This window comes from Petromyzon marinus, chromosome 71 (genome assembly GCF_048934315.1).
Source record: "Petromyzon marinus isolate PM22_M1 ecotype Great Lakes invasive population chromosome 71, UKy_Petmar_22M1.pri1.0, whole genome shotgun sequence".
Lineage (NCBI taxonomy): Eukaryota > Metazoa > Chordata > Hyperoartia > Petromyzontiformes > Petromyzontidae > Petromyzon > Petromyzon marinus.
The window spans coordinates 5,551,790-5,572,647 of record NC_133737.1 but is presented as its reverse complement, the minus strand read 5'-3'; the positions used below and the strand labels follow the sequence as shown (position 1 = coordinate 5,572,647).

Below are 20,858 nucleotides of genomic sequence, written 5' to 3'. Positions count from 1 at the left end.
ATAGACTCACTACTACACAGTGACCCATAGACTCACCACTCACCCCTACACAGAGACCCATAGACTCGACACTACACAGAGAGCCATAGACTCATAGACTCACCAACACTACAGAGAGACCCATAGACTCACACAGAGAGCTATAGACTCACCACTACTACACAGAGACTCATAGACTCACCACTACTACACAGAGACACATAGACTCACCACTACTACACAGAGACCCATAGACTCACACAGAGAGCTATAGACTCACCACTACAACACAGAGACTCATAGACTCACACAGAGACCCATAGACTCACCACTACTACACAGAGACTCATAGACTCACACAGAGACCCATAGACTCACCACTACTACACAGAGACTCATAGACTCACCACTACTACACAGAGACACATAGACTCACCACTACTACACAGAGACCCATAGACTCACACAGAGAGCTATAGACTCACCACTACAACACAGAGACTCATAGACTCACACAGAGACCCATAGACTCACCACTACTACACAGAGACTCATAGACTCACACAGAGACCCATAGACTCACCACTACTACACAGAGACTCATAGACTCACTCAGAGACCCATAGACTCACCACTACGACACAGAGACTCATAGACTCACCACTACACAGAGACCCATAGACTCACCACTACACAGAGACCCATAGACTCACCACCACTACACAAAGACCTATAGACTCACACAGAGACCCATAGACTCACCACTACACAGAGACCCATAGACTCACCACTACACAGAGACCCATAGACTCACCAACACTACACAGAGACCCATAGACTCACACAGAGACCCATAGACACACCACCACTACACAGAGCCTCATAGACTCACCACTCACCACTACACAGAGACCCATAGACTCACCACTACACAGAGACCCATAGACTCACCACTACACAGAGACCCATAGACTCACCACCACTACACAGAGACTCATAGACTCACCACTACACAGAGACCCAGAGACTCACCACTACACAGAGACCCATAGACTCACCACTATACAGAGACCCATAGACTCACCACTCACCACTACACAGAGACCCATAGACTCACCACTACACAGAGACTCATAGACTCACCACTACACAGAGACCCATAGACTCACCACTACACAGAGACTCATAGACTCATAGACTCACCACTACACAGAGACCCATAGACTCACCACTACTACACAGAGACTCATAGACTCACACAGAGACCCATAGACTCACCACTACTACACAGAGACTCATAGACTCACACAGAGACCCATAGACTCACCACTACTACACAGAGACCCATAGACTCACCACTACACAGAGACCCATAGACTCACCACTACACAGATACCCATAGACTCACCACTACACAGAGACCCATAGACTCACCACTACACAGAGACTCATAGACTCATAGACTCACCACTACACAGAGACCCATAGACTCACCACTACACAGAGACCCATAGACTCACACAGAGACCCATAGACTCACCACTACACAGAGACACATAGACTCACCAACACTACACAGAGATCCATAGACTCACCAATACACAGAGACCCATAGACTCACACAGAGACCCATAGACTCACCACTACACAGACACACATAGACTCACCACTACACAGAGATCCATAGACTCACCACTACACAGAGACCCATATACTCACCACTACACAGAGACCCATAGACTCACCAATACACAGAGAGCCATAGACTCACCACTACACAGAGACCCATAGACTCACCACCACTACACAGAGACCCATAGACTCACCTACTACACAGAGACCCATAGACTCACCACTACACAGAGACCCATAGACTCACCACTACACAGAGACCCATAGACTCACCACTACACAGAGACCCATAGACTCACTCCTACACAGAGACCAATAGACTCACCACTACACAGAGACCCATAGACTCACCACTACACAGAGACCCATAGACTCACCACTACACAGAGACCCATAGACTCACCACTACACAGAGACCCATAGACTCACCACCACTACACAGAGACCCATAGACTCACCTACTACACAGAGACCCATAGACTCACCACTACACAGAGACACATAGACTCACCACTACTACACAGAGACTCATAGACTCACACAGATACCCATAGACTCACCAACACTACACAGAGACCCATAGACCCATAGACTCACCAACACTACACAGAGACCCATAGACTCATAGACTCACCACTACACAGAGACTCATAGACTCATAGACTCACCAACACTACACAGAGACCCATAGACTCACCACCACACAGAGACCCATAGACTCACCACTACACAGAGACCCATAGACTCACCAACACTACACAGAGACCCATAGACTCACCTACTACACAGAGACCCATAGACTCACCACTACACAGAGACACATAGACTCACCACTACTACACAGAGACTCATAGACTCACACAGATACCCATAGACTCACCAACACTACACAGAGACCCATAGACTCATAGACTCACCAACACTACACAGAGACCCATAGACTCACCAACACTACACAGAGACCCATAGACTCACACAGAGACCCATAGACTCACCACTACTACACAGAGACTCATAGACTCACTCAGAGACCCATAGACTCACCACTACTACACAAGAGACACATAGACTCACCACTACTACACAGAGACCCATAGACTCACCACTCACCCCTACACAGAGACCCATAGACTCACCAGTCACCACTACACAGAGACCCATAGACTCACCACTACACAGAGACCCATAGACTCACCACTACACAGAGACCCATAGGCTCACCACCACTACACAGAGACCCATAGACTCACCACTACACAGAGACTCATAGACTCACCACTACACAGAGACCCATAGACTCACCACTACACAGAGACTCATAGACTCATAGACTCACCACTACACAGAGACCCATAGACTCACCACTACTACACAGAGACTCATAGACTCACACAGAGACCCATAGACTCACCACTACTACACAGAGACTCATAGACTCACACAGAGACCCATAGACTCACCACTACTACACAGAGACCCATAGACTCACCACTACACAGAGACCCATAGACTCACCACTACACAGATACCCATAGACTCACCACTACACAGAGACCCATAGACTCACCACTACACAGAGACTCATAGACTCATAGACTCACCACTACACAGAGACCCATAGACTCACCACTACACAGAGACCCATAGACTCACACAGAGACCCATAGACTCACCACTACACAGAGACACATAGACTCACCAACACTACACAGAGATCCATAGACTCACCAATACACAGAGACCCATAGACTCACACAGAGACCCATAGACTCACCACTACACAGACACACATAGACTCACCACTACACAGAGATCCATAGACTCACCACTACACAGAGACCCATATACTCACCACTACACAGAGACCCATAGACTCACCAATACACAGAGAGCCATAGACTCACCACTACACAGAGACCCATAGACTCACCACCACTACACAGAGACCCATAGACTCACCTACTACACAGAGACCCATAGACTCACCACTACACAGAGACCCATAGACTCACCACTACACAGAGACCCATAGACTCACCACTACACAGAGACCCATAGACTCACTCCTACACAGAGACCAATAGACTCACCACTACACAGAGACCCATAGACTCACCACTACACAGAGACCCATAGACTCACCACTACACAGAGACCCATAGACTCACCACTACACAGAGACCCATAGACTCACCACCACTACACAGAGACCCATAGACTCACCTACTACACAGAGACCCATAGACTCACCACTACACAGAGACACATAGACTCACCACTACTACACAGAGACTCATAGACTCACACAGATACCCATAGACTCACCAACACTACACAGAGACCCATAGACCCATAGACTCACCAACACTACACAGAGACCCATAGACTCATAGACTCACCACTACACAGAGACTCATAGACTCATAGACTCACCAACACTACACAGAGACCCATAGACTCACCACCACACAGAGACCCATAGACTCACCACTACACAGAGACCCATGGACTCACCACCACTACACAGAGACCCATAGACTCACCACTACACAGAGACCCATAGACTCACCACTACACAGAGACCCATAGACTCACCACTACACAGAGACCCATAGACTCATAGACTCACCACTACACAGAGACCCAAAGACTCACCACTACACTCAGAGACCCATAGACTCACTACTACACAGTGACCCATAGACTCACCACTCACCCCTACACAGAGACCCATAGACTCGACACTACACAGAGAGCCATAGACTCATAGACTCACCAACACTACAGAGAGACCCATAGACTCACACAGAGAGCTATAGACTCACCACTACTACACAGAGACTCATAGACTCACACAGAGAGCCATAGACTCACCACTACTACACAGAGACTCATAGACTCACCACTACTACACAGAGACACATAGACTCACCACTACTACACAGAGACCCATAGACTCACACAGAGAGCTATAGACTCACCACTACAACACAGAGACTCATAGACTCACACAGAGACCCATAGACTCACCACTACTACACAGAGACTCATAGACTCACACAGAGACCCATAGACTCACCACTACTACACAGAGACTCATAGACTCACCACTACTACACAGAGACACATAGACTCACCACTACTACACAGAGACCCATAGACTCACACAGAGAGCTATAGACTCACCACTACAACACAGAGACTCATAGACTCACACAGAGACCCATAGACTCACCACTACTACACAGAGACTCATAGACTCACACAGAGACCCATAGACTCACCACTACTACACAGAGACTCATAGACTCACCAATACACAGAGAGCCATAGACTCACCACTACACAGAGACCCATAGACTCACCACCACTACACAGAGACCCATAGACTCACCTACTACACAGAGACCCATAGACTCACCACTACACAGAGACCCATAGACTCACCACTACACAGAGACCCATAGACTCACCACTACACAGAAACCCATAGACTCACTCCTACACAGAGACCAATAGACTCACTACTACACAGAGACCCATAGACTCACCACTACACAGAGACCCATAGACTCACCACTACACAGAGACCCATAGACTCACCACTACACAGAGACCCATAGACTCACCACCACTACACAGAGACCCATAGACTCACCTACTACACAGAGACCCATAGACTCACCACTACACAGAGACACATAGACTCACCACTACTACACAGAGACTCATAGACTCACACAGATACCCATAGACTCACCAACACTACACAGAGACCCATAGACTCACCAACACTACACAGAGACCCATAGACTCATAGACTCACCACTACACAGAGACTCATAGACTCATAGACTCACCAACACTACACAGAGACCCATAGACTCACCACCACACAGAGACCCATAGACTCACCACTACACAGAGACCCATAGACTCACCAACACTACACAGAGACCCATAGACTCACCTACTACACAGAGACCCATAGACTCACCACTACACAGAGACACATAGACTCACCACTACTACACAGAGACTCATAGACTCACACAGATACCCATAGACTCACCAACACTACACAGAGACCCATAGACTCATAGACTCACCAACACTACACAGAGACCCATAGACCCACCAACACTACACAAAGACCCATAGACTCACACAGAGACCCATAGACTCACCACTACTACACAGAGACTCATAGACTCACTCAGAGACCCATAGACTCACCACTACTACACAAGAGACACATAGACTCACCACTACTACACAGAGACCCATAGACTCACCACTACACAGAGACCCATAGACTCACCACTACACAGAGACCCATAGACTCACCACTACACAGAGACCCATAGAATCACCACTCACCCCTACACAGAGACCCCTAGACTCACCACTACACAGAGACCCATAGACTCACCACTACACAGAGACCCATAGACTCACCACACAGAGACCCATAGAATCACCACCACCACCACACAGAGACCCATAGACTCACCACTACACAGAGACCCATAGACTCATAGACTCACCACTACACAGAGACCCATAGACTCACTACTACACAGTGACCCATAGACTCACCACTCACCCCTACACAGAGACCCATAGACTCGACACTACACAGAGAGCCATAGACTCATAGACTCACCAACACTACACAGAGACCCATAGACTCACACAGAGAGCTATAGACTCACCACTACTACACAGAGACTCATAGACTCACACAGAGAGCCATAGACTCACCACTTCTACACAGAGACTCATAGACTCACCACTACTACACAGAGACCCATAGACTCACACAGAGAGCTATAGACTCACCACTACAACACAGAGACTCATAGACTCACAAAGAGACCCATAGACTCACCACTACTACACAGAGACCCATAGACTCACACAGAGAGCTATAGACTCACCACTACAACACAGAGACTCATAGACTCACACAGAGACCCATAGACTCACCACTACTACACAGAGACTCATAGACTCACACAGAGACCCATAGACTCACCACTACTACACAGAGACTCATAGACTCACCACTACTACACAGAGACACATAGACTCACCACTACTACACAGAGACCCATAGACTCACACAGAGAGCTATAGACTCACCACTACAACACAGAGACTCATAGACTCACACAGAGACCCATAGACTCACCACTACTACACAGAGACTCATAGACTCACACAGAGACCCATAGACTCACCACTACTACACAGAGACTAATAGACTCACTCAGAGACCCATAGACTCACCACTACTACACAGAGACTCATAGACTCACCACTACACAGAGACCTATAGACTCACCACTACACAGAGACCCATAGACTCACCACCACTACACAAAGACCTATAGACTCACACAGAGACCCATAGACTCACCACTACACAGAGACCCATAGACTCACCACTACACATAGACCCATAGACTCACCAACACTACACAGAGACCCATAGACTCACACAGAGACCCATAGACACACCACCACTACACAGAGCCTCATAGACTCACCACTCACCACTACACAGAGACCCATAGACTCACCACTACACAGAGACCCATAGACTCACCACTACACAGAGACCCATAGACTCACCACCACTACACAGAGACTCATAGACTCACCACTACACAGAGACCCAGAGACTCACCACTATACAGAGACCCATAGACTCACCACTCACCACTACACAGAGACCCATAGACTCACCACTACACAGAGACTCATAGACTCACCACTACACAGAGACCCATAGACTCACCAATACACAGAGAGCTATAGACTCACCACCACACACAGACCCATAGACTCACCACTTACCACTACACAGAGACTCACAGACTCACCACCAGTACACAGAGACTCACAGACTCACCACCACTACACAGAGACCCATAGACTCACCACTTACCACTACACAGAGACTCATAGATGCACCTCTACACAGAGACCCATAGACTCACCCCTACACAGAGACCCATAGACTCACCCCTACACAGAGACCCATAGACTCACCACCACACAGAGACCCATAGACTCACCACTACACAGAGACCCATAGACTCACCACTACACAGAGACCAATAGACTCACCACTACACAGAGACCCATAGACTCACCACATAGACACCCATAGACTCACCACTACACAGAGACCCATAGACTCACCACCACTATACAGAGACCCATAGACTCACCCCTACACAGAGACCCATAGACTCACCACCACACAGAGACCCATATACTCACCACTACACAGAGACCCATAGACTCACCACCACACAGAGACCCATAGACTCACCACTACACAGAGACTCATAGACTCACCACCACACAGAGACCCATTGACTCACCACTACACAGAGACCCATAGACTCACCACTACACAGAGACCCGTAGACTCACCACCACTACACAGAGACTCATAGACTCACCACCACACAGACACCCATAGACTCACCAACACACAGAGACCCATAGACTCACCACCACACAGAGACCCATAGACTCACCACCACACAGAGACCCATAGACTCACCATTACACAGAGACCCATAGACTCACCACTACACAGAGACCCATAGACTCTCTACACAAATGATGATACTACTACTGATGATGATGATAATACTGCTACTGATGATGATGATGATGATACTACTACTGATGATGATACTACTGATGATGATACTACTAATGATGAAGAAGATACTACTACTGATGATACTACTGATGATGATTCTACTACTGATAATACTGATGATGATGATACTACTACTGATGATGATGATGATACTCCTGATGATGATGATACTACTGATGATGATGATAATACTACTGATGATGATGATGATGATACTCCTGATGATGATACTCCTGATGATGATGATGATGATACTACTGATAGTGATGATGATACTCTTGATGATGATACTACTGATGATGATGATACTACTGATGATGATGATGATACTACTGATGATGATGATGATGATACTACTACTGATGATGATGATACTACTGATGATGATACTACTACTGATGATGATGATGATACTACTCATGATGATGATGATACTACTACTGATGATGATACTACTGATGATGATGATGATACTCCTGATGATGATACTCCTGATGATGATGATGATGATACTACTGATGATGATGAAACTCCTGATAATGATACTCCTGATGATGATGATGATGATACTACTACTGATGATGATGATGATATTACTGATGATGATACTACTACTGATGATGATACTACTACTTCTGATGATGATGATACTACTGATGATGATGATGATACTACTACTAATGATGATGATACTACTACTAATGATGATGATGATACTTCTACTACTGATGATGATGATACTACTACTGATGATGATGATACTACTACTGATGATGATGATGATACTACTACTGATGATGATGATACTACTACTGATGATGATACTACTACTACTGGTGATGATGATACTACTGATGATGATGATGATACTACTGATGATGATACTCCTGATGATGATACTCCTGATGATGATGAAACTCCTGATGATGATACTCCTGATGATGATGATACTAATGATGATGATGATACTACTGATGATGATGATGATGATACTACTGATGATGATGATACTACTGATGATAATACTATTACTGATGATGATGATACTACTGATGATGATGATGATACTACTGATGATGATGATGCTTCTTCTGTTCAAGGTTGAAGACTACAATCACCTTGTAGCTGAGGCAGTGAAGAACGTTACATACTGGTGTGACGTTTACAGCGCCATTGGTCAGGAGAAGCTGGAAAGAAAGTGAGTCAGTCACTCAGTCACTCAGTCAGTCAGTCACTCAGTCACTCAGTCAGTCAGTCACTCAGTCACTCAGTCACTCACTCAGTCACTCAGTCACTCAGTCAGTCAGTCAGTCACTCAGTCAGTCACTCAGTCAGTCAGTCAGTCAGTCAATCAGTCAGTCACTCACTCAGTCAGTCACTCAGTCAGTCACTTAGTCAGTCAGTCACTCAGTCAGTCACTCAATCAGTCACTCAGTCAGTCAGTCACTCAGTCAGTCACTCAGTCAGTCAGTCAGTCACTCAGTCAGTCACTCAGTCAGTCAGTCACTCAGTCAGTCACTCAGTCAGTCACTCAGTCAGTCACTCAGTCAGTCAGTCACTCAGTCACTCACTCACTCACTTACTCACTCAGCTCGCTAGCTACTCACTCAGTCACTCAGTCAGTCAGTCACTCAGTCAGTCACTCAGTCAGTCACTCAGAACAGTCACTCAGTCAGTCAGTCACTCAGTCAGTCACTCAGACACTCAGTCACTCACTCACTCACTCACTCAGTCACTCAGTCAGTCAGTCAGTTAGTCACTCAGTCAGTCACTCAGTCAGTCACTCAGTCAGTCACTCAGTCACTCACTCAGTCAGTCACTCAGTCACTCAGTCAGTCAGTCAGTCACTCAGTCAGTCAGTCACTCAGTCAGTCAGTCAGTCACTCAGTCAGTCACTCAGTCAGTCAGTCAGTCACTCAGTCAGTCACTCAGTCATTCAGTCACTCAGTTAGTCACTCAGTCAGTCACTCAGTCAGTCACTCAGTCACTCAGTCAGTCACTCAGTCAGTCACTAAGTCAGTCACTCAGTAAGTCACTCAGTCAGTCACTCAGTCAATAGCTCACTCATTCACTCACTCACTCAGTCACTCAGTCAGTCACTCAGTCACTCAGTCAGTCACTCAGTCAGTCACTCAGTCAGTCACTCAGTCACTCAGACAGTCACTCAGTCAGTCACTCAGTCAGTCACTCACTCAGTCACTCAGTCAGTCACTCAGTCACTCAGTCACTCACGAAGTCACTCAGTCACTCAGTCAGTCACTCAGTCAGTCAGTCACTCAGTCACTCACTCAGTCACTCACTCAGTCAGTCACTCAGTCACTCAGTCAGTCACTCAGTCACTCAGTCACTCAGTCACTCAGTCAGTCAGTCAGTCACTCAGTCAGTCACTCAGTCAGTCACTAAGTCAGTCACTCAGTAAGTCACTCAGTCAGTCACTCAGTCACTAGCTCACTCATTCACTCACTCACTCAGTCACTCAGTCAGTCACTCAGTCACTCAGTCAGTCACTCAGTCAGTCACTGAGTCAGTCACTCAGTCACTCAGACAGTCACTCAGTCAGTCACTCAGTCAGTCACTCACTCAGTCACTCAGTCAGTCACTCAGTCACTCAGTCACTCACGAAGTCACTCAGTCACTCAGTCAGTCACTCAGTCAGTCAGTCACTCAGTCACTCACTCAGTCACTCACTCAGTCACTCAGTCAGTCACTCAGTCACTCAGTCAGTCACTCAGTCACTCAGTCACTCAGTCAGTCAGTCAGTCACTCAGTCAGTCAGTCACTCAGTCAGTCACTCAGTCAGTCAGTCACTTAGTCAATCACTCAGTCAGTCACTCAGTCAGTCACTCAGTCAGTCACTCAGTCACTAGCTCACTCATTCACTCACTCACTCACTCAGTCAGTCACTCAGTCAGTCACTCAGTCACTCAGTCAGTCACTCAGTCAGTCACTCAGTCAGTCACTCAGTCAGTCACTCAGTCACTAGCTCACTCATTCACTCACTCACTCACTCAGTCAGTCACTCAGTCAGTCACTCAGTCAGTCACTCAGTCAGTCACTCAGTCACTCAGTCAGTCAGTCAGTCACTCACTCAGTCACTCACGAAGTCACTCAGTCACTCAGTCAGTCACTCAGTCAGTCAGTCACTCAGTCACTCACTCAGTCACTCACTCAGTCACTCAGTCAGTCACTCAGTCAGTCACTCAGCCACTCAGCCACTCAGTCACTCAGTCACTCACTCAGCCACTCACTCAGCCACTCACTCAGTCACTCACTCAGTCACTCACTCAGTTAGTCAATCACTCAGTCACTCAGTCAGTCACTCAGCCACTCAGCCACTCAGTCACTCAGTCACTCACTCAGCCACTCACTCAGCCACTCACTCAGTCACTCACTCAGTCACACAGTCAGTCAGTCAGTCACTCAGTCAGTCATTCAGACACTCAGTCACTCACTCACTCAGTCACTCAGTCAGTCAGTCAGTTAGTCACTCAGTCAGTCACTCAGTCAGTCACTCAGTCAGTCAGTCACTCAGTCACTCAGTCACTCAGTCAGTCAGTCAGTCAGTCACTCAGTCAGTCACTCAGTCACTCAGTCACTCAGTCAGTCAGTTAGTCACTCAGTCAGTCACTCAGTCACTCACTCAGTCAGTCAGTCACTCAGTCACTCAGTCAGTCAGTCAGTCACTCAGTCAGTCAGTCACTCAGTCAGTCACTCAGTCAGTCAGTCACTTAGTCAGTCAGTCAGTCACTCAGTCAGTCACTCAGTCAGTCACTCAGTCACTAGCTCACTCATTCACTCACTCACTCACTCAGTCAGTCACTCAGTCAGTCACTCAGTCACTCAGTCAGTTACTCAGTCAGTCACTCAGTCAGTCACTCAGTCACTAGCTCACTCATTCACTCACTCACTCACTCAGTCAGTCACTCAGTCAGTCACTCAGTCACTCAGTCAGTCACTCAGTCAGTCACTCAGTCAGTCACTCAGTCACTCAGTCAGTCAGTCAGTCACTCAGTCAGTCACTCAGTCAGTCACTCAGTCACTCAGTCACTCAGTCACTCACGAAGTCACTCAGTCACTCAGTCAGTCACTCAGTCAGTCAGTCACTCAGTCACTCACTCAGTCACTCACTCAGTCACTCAGTCAGTCACTCAGTCAGTCACTCAGCCACTCAGCCACTCAGTCACTCAGTCACTCACTCAGCCACTCACTCAGCCACTCACTCAGTCACTCACTCAGTCACTCACTCAGTTAGTCAATCACTCAGTCACTCACTCAGTCACTCACTCACTCAGCCACTCAGTCAGCCACTCAATTACTCACTCAGTCATTCACTCAGTCAGTCACTCAGTCAGTCAGTCACCCACTCACTCACTCACTCAGTCACTCAGTCACTCAGTCAGTCAGTAAGTCAATCATTCAGTCACTCAGGCAGTCACTCAGTCAGTAACTCAGTCAGTCAGACAGTCACTCAGTTAGTCAGTCAGTCACTCAGTCAGTCACTCAGTCAGTCAGTCACTCACTCACTCACTCAGTCACTTACTCACTCAGTCAGTCAGTCAGTCACTCACTCAGTCACTTACCCACTCACTCAGTCACTCAGTCACTCAGTCATTCACTACTGCTACTACTAATGATGATACTACTGATGATGATACTTCTACTACTGATGCTGATCATCATGATGATACTACTACTGATGATGATGATGATACTACTATGGATGATGATGATACTGATGATACTACTACTGATGATGATGATGATACTACTACTGATGATGAAGATGATACTACTACTGATGATGATGATACTACTACTGATGATGATGATGATACTACTGATGATGATACTTCTACTACTGATGCTGATCATCATGATGATACTACTACATCAGTTCTAGTATCATCATGATGATACTACTACTGATGATGATGATACTACTGATGATGATGATACTACTGATGATGATGATACTACTACTGATGATGATACTACTACTGATGATGACGATACTACTACTGATGATGATGATACTACTACTGATGATGATGATACTACTGATGATGATACTTCTACTACTGATGCCGATCATCATGATGATACTACTACATCAGTAGTAGTATCATCATGATGATACTACTACTGATGATGATACTACTGATGATGATGATACTACTGATGATGATGATACTACTGATGATGATGATACTACTGATGATGATGATACTACTACTGATGATGATGATACTACTGATGATGATGATACTACTACTGATGATGATGATGATACTACTACTGATGATGATGATACTACTGATGATCATACTACTACTGATGATGAAGATGATACTACTACTGATGATGATGATGATACTACTGATGATCATACTACTACTGATGATGATGATGATGATACTGCTACTGATGATGATGATGATACTACTACTGATGATGATGATGATACTACTACTGATGATGATGATATTACTGATGATGAAGATGATGATACTACTACTGATGATGATGATACTACTACTGATAATGATACTACTGATGATGATGATACTACTACTGATGATGATGATACTACTACTGATGATGATACTACTGATGATGATACTACTACTGATGATGATGATGATACTACTGATGATGATGATGATGATACTACTGATGATGATGATGATGATGACGTTGCCTCTCCTACCCCAGGCTCATAATGATGTTCACCCTCAAGATGCCCCAGGCGAATTTCAGCCAGGTCGACAACGTCGCTGCAAAATCAGCGGCTATCACGAAGAGATGTTGCTCCGGTGGCATGCGAGGAGATCAGGCGGAGTGCTTGATGCACGAGGTGACGAGGTGGAGAGGTGTTGGAGGTGGAGGAGGTGGAGGAGGAGGTTGATGATGTTGATGATGATGTTGATGATGATGATGATTTTTTTTAAAACAGAAAATATCTCACTCACTCACTCAGCCACTCACCCACTCACTCACTCACTCAGCCACTCACTCACCCACCCACTCACCCACCCACTCACTCACCCCACTCACTCACCCACCCACTCACCCACTCACCCACTCACTCACTCACTCACCCACCCACTCACCCACCCACTCACTCACCCACTCACCCACCCACTCACTCACCCACTCACTCGCTCACCCACTCACCCACTCACCCACTCACCCACTCACTCACTCACCCACCCACTCACACACTCACTCACCCACTCACCCACTCACTCACTCACCCACTCACTCACTCACTCACCCACTCACTTACCCACCCACCCACTCACTCACTCACCCATCCACCCACTCACTCATTCACTCACCCACTCACCCACTCACTCACCCACTCACCCACCCACTCACTCACTCACTCACCCACCCACTCACCCACCCACTTACTCACCCACCCACTCACCCACCCACCCACCCACTCACCCACCCACTTACTCACCCACCCACTCACCCACTCACTCACCCACTCACCCACCCATTCACCCACTCACTCACCCACCCACCCACCCACTCACTCACCCACCCACTCACCCACCCACTCACTCACCCACTCACCCACCCACTCACTCACCCACCCACTCACTCACTCACTCACCCACTCACTCACCCACCCACTCACTCACCCACTCACCCACTCACTCACTCACTCACCCACCCACTCACCCACTCACCAACCCACTCACCCACCCACCCACCCACTCACCCACCCACTCACTCACCCACCCACTCACTCACCCACTCACTCACCCACTCACTCACCCACTCACCCACTCACTCACCCACTCACCCACTCACCAACCCACTCACCCACCCACTCCCCGCGTAGTTATCTGAACTGGTGGACGAGATCTGCTCGAATCATCCCTCGAGCGCCGATGAGCCCCACGCCATCCCCGCCATCGTCGATTGCTGTGTGCGAGGGGGCAACGCTCGATTCCGCTGCATGCAATCGTTGCTCCATTCGCGCTCGGCTGGAGGAGGTGGAGGAGGTGGAGGAGGTGACTTGGAAGTTTGCTCAAAGGCCGTTTGTGAGGTTCACAACACGGAGGGCTTCGGATACAGCCGCAGGTGATGGTGGTGGTGGTGGTGGTGATGGTGGTGGTGGTGGTGATGGTGGTGATGGTGGTGGTGGTGATGGTGGTGGTGGTGGTGATGGTGGTGGTGGTGGTGGTGGTGATGGTGGTGGTGGTGGTGGTGGTGGTGATGGTGGTGGTGGTGGTGATGATGATGATGGTGGTGGTGGTGATGGTGGTGGTGATGGTGGTGGTGATGGTGGTGGTGGTGATGGTGGTGATGGTGGTGGTGGTGATGGTGGTGGTGGTGATGGTGGTGGTGGTGGTGGTGGTGATGGTGATGGTGGTGGTGGTGATGGTGGTGATGGTGGTGGTGGTGGTGATGGTGGTGGTGGTGATGGTGGTGGTGATGGTGGTGGTGGTGGTGGTGATGGTGGTGGTGGTGATGGTGGTGGTGGTGGTGGTGGTGATGGTGATGGTGGTGGTGGTGATGGTGGTGATGGTGGTGGTGGTGGTGATGGTGGTGGTGATGGTGGTGATGGTGGTGGTGGTGATGGTGGTGGTGGTGGTGGTGATGGTGGTGGTGGTGGTGATGGTGGTGGTGGTGATGGTGGTGGTGGTGGTGATGGTGGTGGTGGTGGTGGTGATGGTGGTGATGGTGGTGGTGGTGATGGTGATGGTGGTGGTGATGGTGGTGATGGTGGTGATGGTGGTGGTGGTGGTGATGGTGGTGGTGATGGTGGTGATGGTGGTGGTGGTGGTGATGGTGGTGATGGTGGTGGTGATGGTGGTGGTGGTGATGGTGGTGGTGGTGATGGTGGTGATGGTGATGGTGGTGGTGATGGTGGTGGTGGTGGTAATGGTGGTGATGGTGGTGATGGTGGTGGTGGTGGTGATGGTGGTGATGGTGGTGGTGATGGTTGTGGTGGTGGTGGTGGTGGTGGTGATGATGGTGGTGGTGGTGGTGGAGATGGTGGTGGTGATGGTGGTGGTGATGGTGGTGGTGATGGTGATGGTGGTGGTGGTGGTGATGGTGATGGTGGTGATGGTGGTGGTGGTGATGGTGGTGGTGATGGTGGTGGTGATGGTGGTGGTGGTGGGGTTGATGGTGTTGTAGATGTTGTTGATGTTGTTGATGTTGTTGTTGATGTTGTTGATGTTGTTGTTGATGTTGTTGTTGATGTTGTTGATGATGTTGTTGTTGATGTTGTTGTTGTTGTTGTTGTTGTTGTTATTGTTATTGTTGTTGTTGATGTTGTTGTTGATGTTGTGTTGATGTTGTTGATGATGTTGTTGTTGATTTGTTGATGATGTTGTTGTTGTTGTTGTTATTGTTATTGTTGACTTCAGGGTGCTCCACGAGATCGTCCAACACCACCCCCATGCTAGGACCTTTTGAGGCTGAGCAGTTGGTGACTGAGCACATTAACACGGTTCACAAGTGTTGTGATGCGGTGAGTTAGTGGGTGGGTTAGTGGGTGGGTTAGTGGGTGGGTGGGTTAGTGGGTGGGTTAGTGGGTGGGTTAGTGGGTGGGTTAGTGGGTGGGTGGGGGTGGGGTGAGTGGGTGGGTGGGTGGGTTGGTGGGTGGGTGGGTGAGTGAGTGAGTGGGTGGGTTAGTGGGTGGGTGAGTGAGTGGATGAGTGGGTGAGTGAGTGGATGAGGGAGCGGGTTAGTGGGTAGGTGGCTGAGTGGGTGGGTTAGTGGGTGGGTGGGCTAGTGGGTGGGTTAGTGGGTGGGTTAGTGGGTGAGTGGGCGGGTTAGTGGGTGGGTGGGTGAGTGGGTGGGTGGGTGAGTGGTGAGTGGGTGGGTGAGTGAGTGAGTGAGGGGGTGGGTTGGTTAGTGGGTGGGTGGGTTAGTGGGTGGGTGAGTGAGTGGGTGGGTGGGTTAGTGGGTGGGTGAGTGAGTGGGTGAGTGAGTGAGTGGGTGAGTGAGTGAGTGGGTGGGTTGGTTAGTGAGTGGGTGAGTGGGTGAGTGAGTGGGTGGGTGGGTTAGTGGGTGGGTGGGTTAGTGGGTGGGTGAGTGAGTGGGTGGGTGGGTTAGTGGGTGGGTGAGTGAGTGAGTGAGTGGGTGAGTGAGTGGGTGGGTGAGTGGGTGAGTGAGTGGGTGGGTGAGTGGGTGAGTGAGTGGGTGGGTGAGTGGGTGAGTGAGTGACTGAGTGGCTGAGTGAGTGGCTGAGTGAGTGGCTGAGTGACTGAGTGAGTGACTGAGTGGCTGAGTGAGTGACTGAGTGATTGACTGAGTGAGTGACTGAGTGACTGACTGAGTGACTGACTGAGTGACTGACTGAGTGAGTACCTGAGTGACTGAGTGAGTGACTGAGTGAGTGACTGAGTGACTGACTGAGTGACTGACTGAGTGACTGACTGAGTGACTGTGTGAGTGACTGAGTGACTGAGTGACTGACTGAGTGACTGAGTGAGTGACTGAGTGAGTGACTGAGTGACTGAGTGAGTGCTGAGTGACTGAGTGACTGAGTGACTGACTGAGTGACTGAGTGAGTGACTGACTGAGTGACTGTGTGAGTGACTGAGTGACTGAGTGACTGACTGAGTGACTGAGTGACTGACTGACTGAGTGACTCACTGAGTGACTGAGTGACTCACTGAGTGACTGAGTGACTGACTGAGTGACTGACTGAGTGACTGAGTGACTGACTGAGTGACTGAGTGACTGAGTGACTGAGTGACTGACTGAGTGACTGAGTGACTGACTGAGTGACTGACTGACTGAGTGAGTGACTGAGTGAGTGACTGAGTGAGTGACTGAGTGACTGACTGAGTGGCTGACTGAGTGACTGATTGACTGAGTGAGTGAGTGAGTGAGTGACTGACTGAGTGACTGACTGAGTGACTGAGTGAGTGACTGAGTGACTGACTGAGTGAGTGAGTGACTGAGTGACTGAGTGACTGACTGAGTGACTGAGTGAGTAACTGACTGAGTGACTGACTGACTGAGTGAGTGAGTGACTGAGTGACTGACTGACTGACTGACTGACTGAGTGAGTGACTGAGTGACTGACTGACTGACTGACTGACTGAGTGACTGAGTGAGTGACTGACTGACTGACTGAGTGAGTGACTGACTGAGTGGCTGACTGAGTGACTGATTGACTGAGTGAGTGAGTGACTGAGTGACTGACTGAGTGACTCACTGAGTGACTGACTGAGTGACTGAGTGAGTGGCTGAGTGAGTGAGTGAGTGACTGAGTGAGTGACTGAGTGAGTGACTGAGTGACTGACTGAGTGACTGACTGACTGAGTGACTGACTGACTGACTGAGTGACTGACTGAGTGACTGACTGACTGACTGAGTGACTGAGTGACTGACTGACTGACTGAGTGACTGACTGAGTAACTGACTGACTGACTTAGTGACTGACTGACTGACTGAGTGACTGAGTGAGTGACTGAGTGAGTGGCTGAGTGACTAACTGACTGACTGACTGACTGACTCACTGACTGACTGAGTGACTGAGTGACTGACTGACTGACTGAGTGACTGACTGAGTAACTGACTGACTGACTTAGTGACTGACTGACTGACTGAGTGACTGAGTGAGTGACTGAGTGAGTGGCTGAGTGACTAACTGACTGACTGACTGACTGACTGACTGAATGACTGAGTGACTGACTGACTGACTGACTGAGTGACTGACTGAGTGACTGACTGACTGACTGACTGACTCACTGACTGACTGACTCACTGACTGACTGACTGAGTGACTGACTGACTGACTGATTTGAGTCTTTTTATTGTCCAGATGTACGACCTGAAGGCGGAAGTCCTCCTGGTACGTCGTGCTAACAGGAAAGTTTGCCAGAACGTGGACCGCCTCGGAGTGGAAACACTCGCTGACAGGTGAGTAGATGGTGGTGAATGATTTCAGATTGAGTGGTGAGTGAGTGGGTGAGTGGGTGGGTGAGTGAGTGAGTGAGTGGGTGAGTGAGTGAGTCAGTGAGTGGGTGAGTGGGTGGGTGGGTGAGTGAGTGAGTGGGTGAGTGGGTGAGTGAGTGAGTGAGTGGGTGAGTGGGTGAGTGGGTGAGTGGGTGGGTGAGTGGGTGGGTGAGTGGGTGGGTGAGTGAGTGGGTAGGTGAGTGAGTGGGTGATTGAGTGAGTGAGTGGGTGAGTGAGTGAGTGAGTGGGTGGGTGAGTGAGTGGGTGAGTGGGTGGGTGAGTGGGTGAGTGAGTGGGTGAGTGAGTGGGTGAGTGAGTGGGTGGGTGGGTGAGTGGGTGAGTGGGTGGGAAGGTGAGTGAGTGAGTGGGTGGGTGGGTAGGTGAGTGAGTGAGTGGGTGGGTGAGTGGGTGAGTGGGTGGGTGGGTGGGTGATTGGGTGGGTGGGTGAGTGAGTGGGTGAGTGGGTGAGTGGGTGGGTGGGTGGGTGAGTGAGTGGGTGGGTGAGTGGGTGAGTGGGTGGGTGAGTGAGTGAGTGGGTGAGTGGGTGAGTGGGTGGGTGAGTGGGTGAGTGAGTGGGTGGGTGAGTGGGTGGGTGAGTGGGTGGGTGAGTGAGTGAGTGAGTGGTGAATGATTTCAGATTGAGTGGTGAGTGAGTGGGTGGGTGAGTGGGTGGGTGGGTGAGTGAGTGAGTGGGTGAGTGAGTGGGTGGGTGAGTGAGTGGGTGAGTGGGTGGGTGAGTGAGTGGGTAGGTGAGTGAGTGGGTGATTGAGTGAGTGAGTGGGTGAGTGAGTGAGTGGGTGGGTGGGTGAGTGAGTGAGTGGGTGGGAAGGTGAGTGAGTGAGTGGGTGGGTGAGTGGGTGAGTGAGTGGGTGAGTGAGTGGGTGAGTGGATGGGTGAGTGGGTGAGTGAGTGGGTGAGTGAGTGGGTGAGTGAGTGGGTGGGTGGGTGAGTGAGTGAGTGGGTGGGAAGGTGAGTGAGTGAGTGGGTGGGTGGGTAGGTGAGTGAGTGAGTGGGTGGGTGAGTGGGGTGAGTGGGTGGGTGGGTGGGTGAGTGGGTGGGTGGGTGAGTGAGTGAGTGGGTGAGTGGGTGAGTGGGTGGGTGAGTGGGTGAGTGAGTGGGTGGGTGAGTGGGTGAGTGGGTGGGTGAGTGAGTGGGTGAGTGGGTGAGTGGGTGGGTGGGTGGGTGAGTGGGTGAGTGAGTGGGTGGGTGAGTGGGTGGGTGAGTGGGTGAGTGGGTGGGTGAGTGAGTGAGTGAGTGGTGAATGATTTCAGATTGAGTGGTGAGTGAGTGGGTGGGTGGGTGAGTGGGTGAGTGGGTGGGTGAGTGAGTGGGTGAGTGGTGAATGATTTCAGATTGAGTGGTGAGTGAGTGGGTGGGTGGGTGGGTGAGTGAATGGGTGAGTGGGTGAGTGAGTGGGTGAGTGAGTGGGTGAGTGAGTGGGTGAGTGGGTGGGTGAGTGGGTGAGTGGGTGGGTGGGTGAGTTAGTTGGTGGGTGGGTGAGTGAGTGGGTGGGTGAGTGGGTGGGTGAGTGGGTGAGTGGGTGAGTGAGTGGGTGGGTGGTGGGTCAGTGAGTGGGTGGGTGGGTGGGTGAGGTGAGTGGGTGAGTGGGTGAGTGAGTGGGTGAGTG

At 49.5% G+C, this 20,858-nt stretch overlaps 1 protein-coding gene across 1 annotated transcript in view; it reads left to right on the top strand.

Annotated features, from left to right (window-relative positions):
* The window catches only part of LOC116938303 (serum albumin SDS-1-like), a 54,684-nt gene extending 35,457 nt beyond the window's left edge, over positions 1–19,227 (top strand). The window contains exons 11-15 of the mRNA XM_076055364.1: positions 9,397–9,494; positions 14,009–14,150; positions 15,150–15,391; positions 16,687–16,790; positions 19,098–19,227. Of these exons, the coding sequence (XP_075911479.1) occupies positions 9,397–9,494; positions 14,009–14,150; positions 15,150–15,391; positions 16,687–16,735 (531 nt within the window). The 3' untranslated portion in view covers positions 16,736–16,790; positions 19,098–19,227. The remainder of the gene's footprint in view (positions 1–9,396; positions 9,495–14,008; positions 14,151–15,149; positions 15,392–16,686; positions 16,791–19,097) is intronic.
* The last annotated feature ends 1,631 nt before the right edge of the window (positions 19,228–20,858 follow it).